Source organism: Oncorhynchus tshawytscha, linkage group LG04, assembly GCF_018296145.1.
Source record: "Oncorhynchus tshawytscha isolate Ot180627B linkage group LG04, Otsh_v2.0, whole genome shotgun sequence".
Lineage (NCBI taxonomy): Eukaryota > Metazoa > Chordata > Actinopteri > Salmoniformes > Salmonidae > Oncorhynchus > Oncorhynchus tshawytscha.
In genome coordinates this window covers 72,787,329-72,802,133 of record NC_056432.1, presented here as the reverse complement: position 1 = coordinate 72,802,133, position 14,805 = coordinate 72,787,329, and the positions used below count along the sequence as shown (strand labels likewise).

General features: G+C 43.3%; 1 protein-coding gene across 2 annotated transcripts; it reads left to right on the top strand.

Moving 5' to 3' along the window:
* Positions 1-565: 565 nt before the first annotated feature.
* LOC112249359 (sal-like protein 1) lies at positions 566-13,951 on the top strand. Of its 2 annotated transcripts, none has more exons than XM_042321202.1 (3): positions 566-1,441; positions 8,385-12,127; positions 13,440-13,951. In XM_042321202.1, exons 1-3 carry the CDS (start codon positions 1,369-1,371, stop codon positions 13,878-13,880), a joined length of 4,257 nt encoding a protein of 1,418 aa, XP_042177136.1. In that variant the 5' UTR covers positions 566-1,368; the 3' UTR covers positions 13,881-13,951. The 2 variants fall into 2 exon arrangements, with proteins under 2 accessions (XP_042177136.1, XP_042177137.1); XM_042321203.1 differs by lacking the exon at positions 566-1,441 and adding an exon at positions 5,010-5,096.
* Positions 13,952-14,805: the final 854 nt, after the last annotated feature.

Here is a 14,805-nt window from a genome sequence, read left to right as displayed (position 1 = left end):
ACATAGGCTACCCGTGACATGCTGGGCTACTGTAGGCTACAATTTGGACAAGACGCTGATTGTAGCGAGTTTCACTAAACAATCCAATCAATTTATGAAATGAAAACAACTCAATGTTTCAATGACGCGCAAGTTCGTGAAATGTATGCATGAAGTAGCCTATGTATAGTAAACATCTATAAACAATACAAACATGTCCATGCCTTCGAAACAGAATCATAGACTCTTTACTGTTCCCTCTACTGGTCAGTCACTTGCTCACGCTCACACACGCTCTCTCTCTCTCTCTCTCACACACACACACACACACACACACACGCACACACACACACACACACACACACACACACACACACACACACACACACACACACACACACACACACACACACACACACACACACACACACACACACTCGCTCGCGAACCATGCGTATGAGAGAGAGCGAAAGAGAGAGAGAGAGGTGAGCGAGAGATTGCACCTCCAACGGCTTATGATAGAGTAGTCCAGTGACCAATCACATCATAGGTGGGCTGGGCTCCACATTTCTCACAGTCCTACATGGGCCCTTAAAGTTTGTTTGTTCGCGGAATGCGGTGTGTGATGAAAACGTGTTACTAACCCCGTTCGGCGATAATCAAATGAATCTGATTGGGATATTCGATACATATCTTGGACTTCCAAGACACCTACAGTGTCATTACGCACGAGACTCCTATAGTCGATCTACGTTTTCCTCGCTGCATTGAGGCACCACTAACCAACGATTAGGTATCAGTGTTTCAACATACAAGATCTGAATTACAGCGACCTCAATGCAAATCTGAAAGGAGGATATGCACAGCAACAGCGACCAGAGTTGTGGAAAGTATTTGTATGTGAGATCACGGAGGTTTGACCGTGAGCGTCTCGTCAGTTCAAATTGACCTAACTCTGCTGGGTTTGATCGCTGCTTAGTCAATAGGAAAGATACCGTTCAGCGAATGGACTGAAGACTCTGACATTCCACTAGTAGCCAAGATAAGCTTTACGTAGCTACCAGCTGGTTGCTAAGAAGGGTTAAACTGTATCTAAAGGGAGTTGGAAAACCCAGCCTTTTCTTCCACACGGATCAACTCATTGGGTGGGAGCTGAGAGAGAGACAAGAGTCCCCAGCAAATCAGGACCTAATTGATTAAAGAGACTTAATTTGAATAGGGGGCTGGCGAGGTGCCAATAGCCTTTCAAGGAACCCCCGAATGATTAATCGCAAAGCATTATTGATAATCATAACAGGACACATGCGCGGTGGATGGACTCGATTTTCGTAATTTTGAGCAGATTTTTTAGTAATTTTTTATTCTTTCTTGGCTGATGTGTGAGCCAGCATGTCGCGGAGGAAACAAGCAAAGCCGCAACATTTCCAATCGGACCCTCTTCTGGCTTTATCCGAGCACAATGGTAAGTTCTGGCAATGGATCGCTGTTATCCACGCTACTATCTTTTAATATCTGCTTTTCAGATGTTTTTCTCATTTTAGGATTGTTTCTTTTTGGATAGGACGTCTTCCCCCTTTTCGAAGTTAGATTTTTTTTTATGAATCCATGTAATTTACTGTCTCAATCATTTTATGATAACTAGACACATTTGCTATGTGTATAGGCTATCTACTTTATGATCAAACTATGGCCCGTGCCTTTTCTATATATCGCTCTAAGACACAGTCAAATACTTTTATTCTTGAAAATATCATATTATTGCGTTTTGTTGTTCATATAACTTTAGAATAAAACTTTGTTACAAAATATAACAATTTAAAAGTGCATGCGTTATAGTCTTGTTATTAGGCTTGCTTAGTCTACTTTTACCACGACATAGGCTTCTATGTAGCCTACACTTTTAGAATGCACTTTTAGAACACTTTGTGTGGTAGGCTACAAAGATTGATTTTTTAATCAACATTTTTGTCTTACACACTTTGAAGCAAGTTTCCTCTATTGCTGCTGCAAGCAAAGTTGCTGCAGCGAAAGGCTCGTTTAAGTTTCTGCTTTTGTAGTCGACTTAGTTTCACTCCAATCGTTGCCTAACCTACTCTATACACGGACAAGTACTGGTGCGTAGAAATAACCAGCATTTTCTTAAATGTTTTCCCTCTATTTTGGGTTTAGGCCTATATAGAATATAAATAATAATTTGCATACTCGCCTAAAATTTCTACTGTTTCTGACTGTCCTGTACATAGGCTAGTCTACAAAGTCGGTATTTCTCAGCCAAGCCTTGGCTTGATTCAAATCAAATGATAAGAAAATATAAACATTATTTGCTTACAATGAATACCTTATCGATTTTCAGTTTGTGGACATGTTGTGGTCTTAATTGTGGATGGTAATCATTCGTTTACAGATTATATGACTTTTAAACCACAATCTCAATGTGGTGCAAGATGCAACAGAACACTGAAGCTATAATGGCCTTATAGTTATTATGTATATCATTATTTAATGTTAATACATTTTAATAGTTTTATGCTTAGCCGCATGCACACTTTTTGTTTACTTCCCACATATCGCTTGTGTATATTCCTTAACCATAATTTTCAAGATATTTCAAAGGTGAAATGTTAGTATAGATGACATACTGCTTCATATTCTCTCTTTCGCCCCCCCCCTTCTCTCGCTCTCGCACTCGCACTCTCTCTCTCTCACATACACACAAACATACACACACTGAGGGAAAAAGATCGAGAAATAAATAGTGAGGGACTGAGGCCTGTTATTTTACGACATAAACAAGTTAACGTATCCCTACATTTTTCAAAAATATGGAAAGGATTTATGTTAATTTACTTTAACAAAAGCTCAGCACCAAATTACCTCACGTCATGAAAATTTGCTTGTATATAAAGAATATGTCAAGTTGTGGTTGAGACCATCAAAAAGATGGCGACAGTGGTTGAATGAATTTTATTATGCAACTACCTTGGTTGCTTTAGGAACGCTTTGTCACCTTTGCGAGTTTCTACGACTCCGGAGTGACCAGCTGACCATCTCTGTTAAGTCCACCCAACAGTCACGTTTCCTCTTATGATGAGACATTTGATAAAATTATGTTTTCCAACAAGACTTACAACAAGCTGGGCTTTAATTTTCTATTGCTAAAGATGTGCTTTAGACCTGCTGTGAAAACCAGGTTATGGAAGTATTTTCTATAGGCCTACAACACCCATAGCCATAACTTTCACCCTATAGTGTTTGTAAGGTAGTTTGATGCGGCAAAGTTTAAGTTTCACTATCTTAAAAATATCAAGCAATTTCCAGATTATTAAAATTTGTATATTCTATATTTCCTCAAACGTACAGTTTACTGAAATATTTTTTTTCAAAATGGTTGAATGTTCATATTGAAACGACGGTAGTTTCGATCTAACATTTTAGAATTGTGGATGTATTTTAAAAGTCTCACATGTATAGTAGATTTTAATGTTGCGCTTTCTCTATTCATTAGTTTATATGAAAGTTAGATTAGGCTCTGTCTTTTTGCAGACTATATTGTCATTGCAGTGGTACTTCCAAAGGAAATCATAAGCTCCTATCTCTGATACAGATTACATTTGACTTGTTTGTAGTTACTGCTCTATAGTAGCCCATATTACACATATTACACACAGTATTACTATTATTACTATTAATATATGTTTATTAGAAGTGATTGCCATGACATAGCCTACAGAAAGGAAACTCTAGAGGCTCTTTAACTGACCCTATATGGCTGCTTTTTCCATACATATTGTCTATGTATTTTCCTTCTGAGGAGTTGTATGGAAATATATTTTCCTTGAGACAGTCAATTTAGTTTGACTTATTTTTCATATAAAACGAATAATGTTTTAAGCTCTTTCTGTGTGTGTACAGCTATGTTGTTTGCAGTATCCTTTACAAAATGCTAGCTGGAAATAAAGCTCTGTTTCACCCAACTAAAACCTCGCATAAGAAGCATTTACTGCTACCTAAGGTTGCATGATTTGGTTGGAACTAAGGATCAATGCAAAACATAGTCTATACCTAGAATCATACTTGTTTTTCCTTGACTGCTGCATTTCCCCTAAAATGTAATAAAGTAGTGAATAGTAACTTTAGTCATTCTCTGTCAGCAGACTGGTGCCTACTGAGTTTCACAATAAATAACCCAAATGCATCATGCATTAAACAAGCTGAAAATGCAATACCTGTAATTATGGGTTAGGGACATGGAATACTCGCATTTCTGGTAATGGGTTGATAATTCTAGAATGTGTGCTCATGACTGAGAGATCTCCTGTTTGTGTGGAACTGGAAAGTCCTCAAGAGTCTCTGTATGCAAAATAAAAAGAGGGAGGCTAACATTCCCAATACATTTTAAGGAGATGCTGAGGGCATTTTGCCGCTGGATAGTTAGTGTATGAGGCTGAGAGTCAAGGCTGTCTGTCTCTCATCTCGTCCCTCCGAGAGAGAGTTCTCGGGTGGGATGTTCAGCTGTTTTAACCTTTGCCAGGGTCCCCCTGTGACTCCCTGTGTGAAGTTGATGAGAGTTCAGGCTGCAGTGTGTTCTCCTGTACCTCGTCATTGACCCCGCTGATCAGAGCCACAGGGGCCTAGCAGGGACTCTGTCCTCTATGTGATGTGATGGGGGGGGGTCTTATCAATGTGACCGCCATCCACTTCCACCCTGCAAGAGTAGCCCCCCCAGAGGGAGATCGGCAGGGCGCTCCTCGGCCCTTCGCACTGTTGTACCCCGCAAACAACAGGGATTCAGTTACTTGTCATTTTGCCAATGTTTATATAGTGGAAGGCTGAGATGTATCCCGGCTGAAGGACTTGCTTGCTTTTCTCCTTTCTCCTCCCCTTTAAGCTTTAATCATGTCACCAGGGCAGAGCTGCTAAGGCTGGGGCTTGTCCATCCGGGAAACGGCAGCTATAGTGGAACCCCATCTAGTGTTCACTGGGATGTTTCCAGTGAGGCCAGCAGTGTGAGGGCTGGAGAGGAGGTGGGTTAGCTCAGGCAGGCATCAGACATCAGGCATCAGACATTCTACTGAATTCACAAGTGTCAAGAGACTTGAAGCCAGCGTCCCTACAAAGTAACGTAGGAACTCTCAAAAAGCTACTCTGCCATCTTTTCTACTAATCCACATCTCTATGTCACTTATTATTTACTCTCTTCTGTCCTTTGTATCAGAGGCTCTCTGTTTTGGCATGTGTCTCTTCTGCCTCCCTGAAGGCCTGTGCTCTGGTGACTCCTTGTAGCATGATGATGATGAGATTTAGCTGTTTTAGGACACCGTTTTTATACAGAGTAACACATTATTTCTATTCAGAGATAATCGTCAAGCTATTTTTTAAACATTGACTAATGTATGCACTGTTGCTGTAGACATTTGGGTGTTGTGTGCATTGTGGCTGTTCTCATTTAGGCTGCGCATTTGTTGGCATTATTTTCATAGTATTTGTTTTTTTATTCATAACGACATCAGATTAACAAAATACCATCTCTTTTTAAGTGCATGTCTACTTATGTAAACAGACATGATTACATGTCAGTACATGATCATAGATTTACTTTCAAATACGCCATGCTTCTGAGCTGCTTTACCCTCTTAATAGTCAAGGTGGTGGTATGGAAATAGCTTCTTGTGAAAGAGCACATTTGATATGGAATAATTTGATTGTTTTAATTTGACCACTATTTGCTTTACAATCACTGAGTATTTATGAAGGAAGGGGGTGGGGTGGGGTGTGCTGGGTGTTGAGAGTAACACACTTTGAGATTTAGAAAGTGAATTTACCCCTTGGTTGGTCAAATCCTAGCCTGTTACAAGTATGTTATTATTAGGGACATATATATTGTGGTTTCAGTGAATGCTATGATAAGTTGATAACAGAGTTACATTTGGGCATATGCTCTTTGTTTGATTTTTCTCTGTGGTTTTGGATATAGTTATTTTGGTCGCTAAACATGATCATGTTTAGATACAATCCACAATGTCCAGTTTCCATTCACTTGACGAATGAGAGAATGTTACATTTAAAGATAGTTATTACTGACTGCCTAACTAAATAAGTTATCCACAGGTCTCTGAAGAAACTTGAGCTAGTCACTTGTTCTTAGTGTTTTCATACAGATTACATTGGACAGTTTAAACAAACCTTTGGATGTATGGAATCTTAAATCCTTTAAAAATATATATTTATGATATATGGAAATAGTAGCTTGCGGCTTCAACATGTGTGTCATCACTACACTCCAGTGCACTTTAATCTAGTAAGAGAATAAGAATTAACACTATGAACTTGATGTTTACATTTTTGCTTTTATAGTGCATTTATGTACTTTTGTAAAAGTTTGCTCCTATAACCTCTAGGTAAGTTCTTGAAGGGCGGTTCAAGCGCGTTCATTTAGTTGACTTTGGATAGTTTTCTCACAGTTTTGTTTAGCTACATTAGTGTTTCCTACAGCAGTGTATTCAGGACATGGTGTAAATTGATGTATTTCCTCTTACATAAAATCCACTTTCATTAGTTCACATGGTCAACCAATACCAAACAAAGCTACTCTTCCTTCCCACGAGGTAAATCAAACACATTTTTCATTACTGACGCTTTCAGGGGAGGCTGCATGGTTGATATTAAAAAGTTACCATTAAAGTTGGAGCAAGTCTTCTCCGTTTGCATGGTTAGAGTGGTGTGAGTCTGGGTTTTACTGTCATGGCAACTTTGCGTTATCTGATGTACCAGAGCAGAGAAACATTGAGGGAGATAATCCCTGAATTAAACAGGATCTGCTTTGAGTTGGCCAAGATGAGCAGACCAGGCCAGGCCAGGCCGTGCCGACAAGCCCGCCGCTCCCATGCTGTGTGAACAATGGGAAGCCATCCTGTCTCAGTGGGGAAGGGCCGCACTCATCTCTCTCTCGTTCTCTCTCTCTCTCTCTCACACTCTCTCTCTCTCTCTCTCTCTCTGGGTTTTATTTTCAAATTAACCCTCCCTTTCCACCCGTGATGAAAATGTAGATCGCCGGGGCCCACAATGAAAGGGATTCATAGAGAATTGCAATTTGTAAATCAACTTGTATGTTAAACAGTGAGATTTGGGTTTGACAAAAAGAAGATAGAATGAGGAAAGTCTGGAGCACAGCAGTGGCACAGGGGTGTTGACTCGCCTTTTGTTCTTTTCACACTGACCCCTGTGTTTGTTGAAAGGAAATTGCATAACCAAGACCAGTTTCTATGCACATTTAAAAGACAATTATTCATTTTGCGTATTCTTATTGGCTGGTATTGAATTGCCTGTTGCTTAAACTGTTGTGGCCAGTTGCTTGGTTTTGGGCAGCAAGCCGTTCATTCTAATATATATGACAACAGCTCCACTCATAGTTCTTGACAAATTTTCTTGAGCCATTTGTAGTTATGTTTTTATTTTATTTTTTCCCTATAAAGTATATATATATATATATATATATATATATATATATAGCACTGTGATACTTACACATTTATATAATTACAATTTTTATACAAAGTTTTATACGTTATGTTTTACTCTTCATTTTATGTTAGGTACTATAATGTGTTTTATTTATTTTATTTTATGTAATTTATTAAATATACATAACATATTTATAAAAACATGTGTTATGTAAACATGACAGATATTTTAGTAAAAACAAAATGTATAATTCTTAGTGATATCAGTACAATAATGGCATATATAATTCTGCACTGTCTTTGTTGAGTGTCCGAGTGGCTAGAGAGAACAATCTGGAGTCCAAAGGCTCTGTTTATTGTGGCTGTCAGATTCCGATTGCAGCCTGACTGGATACAAATTAGCTTAGTGACAGGGATAACCTGTCCAAGATGCCTGTAGTCGAGTTGAAAATGAGCAAAGTTGACAGCAAATTGAAAGTCTAATAAGTCCTTCAAATGGTTGATTTGCGCTCAGTGGACATGTAGACATTGAGGAGTATGAAATATTGGAAATCAATGCTTCTCTATGAAATGTCATTAAGCCCCAATGTCCTCACTTCATAGTATTTTATATGTTGATGGATTATCTATAGAAATGATTACTTAAAAGATGGTTGGATTGATGAAACCAGATGTACATCTTAAAAGATCACTTATTATTGATTTCCATTCTTTTCTTATCCTGTTTCTCAGAGCCACCACATTAAAAGGGGTCTTTTTCACTCTTTTTTTTGGTTTACTGCTGCTTTTTTGATGGTTGTTTTTTGTGAACGTATCAAGCGGACAAGTGTAAAACGGATTAATTTAAGATGAACAACAAAATAATTTGAATAGATAAAGCTGCCTCTTCAGCTGAAAAACATTTCTAATCACTAATCCTCTGTTTCCTCCTCCTGTGTTTTTCAGGGGACACAGAAGAGCCCTGCTCGGAGGAAGACCCCCCCTGCAAGGAGTCAGATGCCCATGTCTGTAGCAGATGTTGTGCTGAGTTCTTTGAACTATCAGATCTTGAACAACACCAGAAGAATTGCACTAAGAATCAATTAGTTCTGATAGTGAATGAGAATCCTGCCTCTCCTTCCGGAAGCTTCTCGCCTGGCTCCCCTCCACATAATCCTGATGAGCAGATGAATGACATGGTTAATAACACTGATCAAGCGCAGTGCAGTGACCTTTTGGAGCATAACGCTCTTGACAAAGAAGAATCCATGGACGTCGACGTTTCCGGAATCAACGTTCATCCTGGTCACGACAATGATGGAGGCAGCAGCAACATGGAGGGAGGCAGTAACATCAACATGAACACGGGCGAGGGAAATGGCCACAGTTCCAGCAGGAACAGCTCCGGACCAGCACCGGGCACCTCGTCCGTCTCTGCCCCCCAGCTACCTCCGCTTGGAAACCTGACTGACCTGGGGAGCATCTCTATGATCAACAGCAATGTCATCATCGAAAACCTGCAGAGCACCAAAGTGGCTGTGGCACAGTTCACCCAGGAGACGCAGCGCTCCTCTGGGTCTGGGTCCGGGGGCCCCAGGGTGGCAGTACCGGCCCTGATGGAGCAACTCCTGGGCCTGCAGCAGCAACAGATCCACCAGCTGCAGCTCATTGAACAGATCCGTCACCAGATCCTGCTACTGGCCTCCCAGTCCCCTGAAATGCAGGTGCCCCCCAGCATCTCAACACCAGGAGGCTCGTTGGGGCCGTCAGCCAACCCACTGACCACGCTCAGCTCCCATCTCTCACAGCAGCTGGCTGCAGCTGCGGGCTTAGCACAGAGCCTGGCCAGCCAGTCTGCCAGCATCAGCAGCCTGAAGCAGCTGGCTGAAAGGGCGCAGCTACCTCAGAGCAACAACCCCAGCAGCGGTGAATCATCTCAGAGCATCAGCTCACTGGGGTCGTCCACAGTCAACAACGTCCAGTCGTCCTCTGACAAGAGGCCAATACATGCGATCAGCAGCAACCTCCACTCTCAGCTCAGTAACCCATCACACACTAAGTCATCCATGCCAGCCTTTGGGATAGGTAGCCTGTTGAACCCTGTAACTAATCCACATCTACCTCAGCCCCCATCTGGAAACCACCTGTTTTCCAGCTCCCTGCCCGGTATTGGCACCACAGTGGAGGACCTCAACTCTCTGGCTGCGCTGGCCCAGAGGAAAGGCAAGTCACCAACTTCATTTGAACCCAAGAGCAGCTCAGAGGAGGCGTTCTTCAAGCATAAGTGCAGATTTTGTGCCAAGGTGTTCGGGAGTGACAGTGCCTTGCAGATCCACCTGCGATCTCACACAGGTGAGAGGCCGTACAAGTGTAACATCTGTGGCAATCGCTTCTCCACCCGCGGTAACTTGAAGGTCCACTTCCAGCGTCATAAAGAGAAGTATCCACATGTTCAGATGAATCCATACCCTGTCCCCGAGCATTTAGACAATATTCCAACGAGCACCGGCATTCCATATGGTATGTCAATGCCTCCAGAGAAGCCTGTGACCAGCTGGCTGGACAGCAAGCCTGTTCTCTCCACTCTGACCTCATCAGTGGGCATGCTGCTCCCACCAACCATGCCCAGCCTGCCGCCATTCATTAAAAAAGAGGATCATTCGGTAGCCATAACCAGCCCCCCCATTTCGACAAAGACTGACTCCGGTCGTGACGCTGCTGAGCCATCAATGAAAAGCAACGACGGGTTGTCTGAAGAAGCTGCGGCCCTGCCTACATCAAACGGGAAAACTGAAGAGGGCAGTCACTCGTCGAGCTTCATGGCGAGCGTGAGCTCTGAGTCTGAGCGCAACACAGAATACACAACTTCCAACAGCCCACCTATGATGACCAACCCTCTTATGCCCCTCATGTCTGAGCAGTTCAAGGCTAAGTTCCCGTTTGGGGGCCTCTTGGACCCGCTCCAGGGGTCGGAGACCTCCAAGCTGCAGCAGCTGGTGGAGAACATCGACAGGAAGTTGACGGACCCCAATGAGTGTGTCATTTGCCACCGTGTGCTCAGCTGTCAGAGCGCTCTGAAAATGCACTACCGTACTCACACTGGAGAGAGGCCCTTCAAGTGTAAAGTGTGTGGCAGAGCCTTCACCACCAAAGGGAACCTGAAGACCCACTACACCGTCCACCGGGCCATGCCTCCACTCAGGGTCCATCACTCCTGCCCCATCTGTCAGAAGAAGTTCACCAATGCGGTGGTCCTGCAGCAGCACATCCGAATGCACATGGGAGGGCAGATCCCAAACACCCCACTGCCAGACAGCTACCCTGAGTCCATGGGCTCCGACACAGGCTCCTTCGATGAGAGGAACTTCGATGAGAACTTCGATGACCTGGACAACTTCTCTGATGATGATATGGAGGGGATGGAAGGAGTAGAAGGGATGGAAGATGGCCCTGACAGCAGCGTCCCAGACACCCCTAAGTCAGCTGACGCCTCCCAAGACAGCCTGTGCAATTCCCCCTCTCACCCCGAGATGGTCGTCCAGGACGGGCAGGAGAAAAATCATCATGCCCATCACAATGCCTACCACAATACCCACCATGATATTGACTATAGAATCCACCACAACAACCACCATAACAATCATCTTAACAACCACCATGACAATCAGCATAACAGCCACCATAACCCCCACCAGAGGCTGGTAGAGGAGCTACAGGCCAGCAGAATGAAGGCCATGGGGAACGGAGGTTCAATGGAAGGGGACTGCCTTACTAACGACTCCTCATCCCTAGGTGGGGACATCGAGAGCCCGAGTGCCGGGAGTCCAGCAGTGTCAGAATCTACCTCTTCCATGCAGCCCCCATCCCCTACCAATGGGCACCCCCAACATCAACGTAAATCCCCCAGCTTGGAGGAAAGACAGGAGAGGCAGGAGAGACAGGAGAGGCACCAGAGAGCTATGTCCCTGGATCATATCAGTGCCAGCCTCATGCAGCATCACCCCTCTAGCATCGGGGCCCTGGACCTGACATCCTGCAACCCGTCTAAAGACCCACTGGGCATGCTCTTCCCATTTCGTGAGCGCGGCACGTTCAAGAACACAGCCTGTGACATCTGTGGGAAGACGTTTGCATGTCAGAGTGCCTTGGACATCCACTACCGAAGCCATACCAAAGAAAGGCCGTTCATTTGCACGGCCTGTAACCGGGGCTTCTCGACCAAGGGCAACCTAAAGCAGCACATGCTCACCCACCAGATGAGGGACTTGCCCTCGCAGCTCTTCGAACCCTCTAACACCAGCCTCTCCTCCAGTCCGACCCCCTCCCTCCTCTCTGTGAACTCCCTGTCCTCCATGATCAAATCAGAGGTCAACGGCTTCCTCCATGGCCTCCACCACCAGGACCACCACAGGGACCACCACAGGGACCACCACAGGGATCACCACAGGGACCACCAGGACCGAGATCACCATAAGGACATGCCCAGCAACATGCCCCATGGCCTGGTGACCACCTCGGCCTCTACATCCCCAGTGCTCTCGGCCTCTGCCCCTCCACGCCGGACACCCAAGCAGCACTACTGCAACACTTGTGGGAAGACCTTCTCCTCCTCCAGCGCTCTGCAGATACACGAGAGGACCCACACTGGGGAGAAGCCCTTCGCCTGCCACATCTGTGGTCGGGCTTTCACCACCAAAGGAAATCTCAAGGTAATTGTAAGATTATAAACACTATGAATGCAATGTTTAAAATACACACATATTCAATATCTCAGGGCAATTGTATATTTAAAAACATTATGAATGGAAATGGAAAATGTCCACATATTTATTCATGAATATCTATAGGAGGAGTATAAAAATCACCAGAATTTTGGTCCATAACTTTGAGCAACAAATTGAAGTGTGTTATGTCAGTGCCATTCGGAGGCAGTAATGTTCTATAATTGATGAAAGAACCAGCTCAGCGGAAAGGTTGAATCACCCCATTAATATGATTATTGGGTAGAAACCTGAGAATGTGATCAGCAGAGCACAGCTGGGAATGGTTCAGTTAACAGCATTAACTACAGTAACCAGAGGCAACCATCCTCAGTTTTCCAGAGTTTACCCCTTGAAAATCCCAGAGTTTCCCTTTGATCAGTAGGAAAAGGCCCCTAAGAGATAAACAGGAAATGAAGGGCCAAATGTGATCACACCACTCAACTGTGAGAAATCAAGGGGGCGAAACGTAGAGAGGCGTAATATTTAGGAAGCATTGTCAAATGTATAACCAGATTGCAATTACCGGGTAATCAGCACCAGTTATAGTTTACACCCTTGTTGATATAAAAAAAACAATACCCTTATTATTTGTAGCACGATTTCACATTTTGCTGATGCTATGATTTTGTAGTGTGTTTTTATTAAAATAATGTGTAATTTCTAGCAAGTGATATTGTAAAATGTGTTATCTAGAGCACACATCTAACAATGTATTTTAAAATACCACTTGCTATAAATTATGCATTATTTGAATAAAAACACACTCTAGTCAACACAATCAGTTGTGTGCCTGACACCTCCATGTTTCTACATTGATTTAAAAAGAATAACATTAATTATCTGTAACAGTCATCCTTTCAGGATCAAAAGAAGAAGAAAAAGACATTGTCCTCGTTGGGAAAGGGCTTAGTAGGGGTAAACATCAGATGTAATACTGGCCAGGGCAATGAGAGTGGGCACTGCAATTTGAACCAAAGCACAAGGGTCTCCCTCATGAGACGTTTGAATGAAGGTTTCAGATTAAATGCAGTATTTCATCCTAGCCATAATAAAATGGTTACACCATGCCATTGTCCCCACGCCGTTCACAGCTCACTGCACCAATCCTCCTGCTGCACCCAGGGTGCTGAACTCTTTTAATACTTTCTGTTTTATTTTTTTTCCACAGCATCATCTGTTACTATGTGCCTTTGTCGTGGCCAAGTTTAAAATATTTATAATTTGCGTCCTCTCTCTCTGTATCTGTTTCTCTCTCCAGGTTCATATGGGCACACACATGTGGAACAGCGCCCCTGCCAGACGCGGCCGCCGGCTCTCTGTAGACGGCTCTATGGCCTTCCTGGGCACCAACCCTGTCAAGTTCCCAGAGATCTTCCAGAAGGACATGGTGTCTAGGGTGGGCAACGGAGACCCGGCTAGCTTCTGGAACCAGTACGCTGCAGCCTTCTCCAACGGCCTGGCCATGAAGACCAACGAGATCTCTGTCATCCAGAACGGAGGCCTGCCGTCTCTGTCGGGGAGGATGGGGAACGGGGGCAGCTCGCCCGTGGGCGGCCTCACAGGCAACCTGGAGAAGCTGCACAGTACAGAAACCAGTGCCGCTCTGGCTGGCCTGGAGAAAATGGCCAACGCCGAGAACGGGACCCACTTCCGATTCACACGTTTCATGGAGGACAACAAAGAGATTGCCACCAACTAGATACTTTTTCCCTCTCATATGTACACACACACACACACACACACACACACACACACACACACACACACACACACACACACACACACACACACACACACACACACACACACACACACACACATAGTGATTGAAAAGAGAAAGAGAACAAGGCAAAGACAAAGAATGACTTGGCTTTGACTTGCCTTTGAAACATTACCAACATGAGTGTGAAGAGAACTTGCCTTTTTGTACAATGTACAACATGTTATAGTTTTAAGGAGCTTATTTATTAGTGATTATAACCTTGCTCGGAACCAAGTGGAAGCATTAACAGTTAGTTTTTTTCTGTTCTACAGCCAGAATGGGTATGAGCTGAAAGTGAGCTGTTGAAACTTTAGCATATCTTTACCTTGGCATTAAGTTATTTTGGTCTGTAGTATATAGCTTTAACACAACTGTTGATGTTCATGTGATGCATTAGATCTGTAATAAGTGAAACAGAATGGCTGTAAATAATGTACACTGATCTACTCTAGATGGTCTAACAGATGTGTATTAACGTTCCCCCCTGAAAAGAATCATTGAGACTTCAGGCAAGGGACTATGATTACACTGTAGTCATTTCCTTATCAACTGCTGTTGATCTTTTATTTAAGGAAAATGCAAGCATTCAAGCATTTCAAGTGTTTATTTAGAGTTATAGTAGGCCTAACCTGTTTTGTTCATTAATTGTATTCTATGTATTGTACTTTTTTTCTTTCTTCCATAGTTCCATTTTTTTCTTCTTGATCTTTTTTTTGTGTTGGTTTTTGGTGTAAAGTTTAACACAAAACAGTTGTGTTGTTAGAGGAGATGATGAATTCAGAGAGGTTCGCTTCCGGGTTTGAACTGAGAAGAGAGCCAATCATGTGGGTGGGATTCTCCTATAGGTCATCTGCTGGATTTC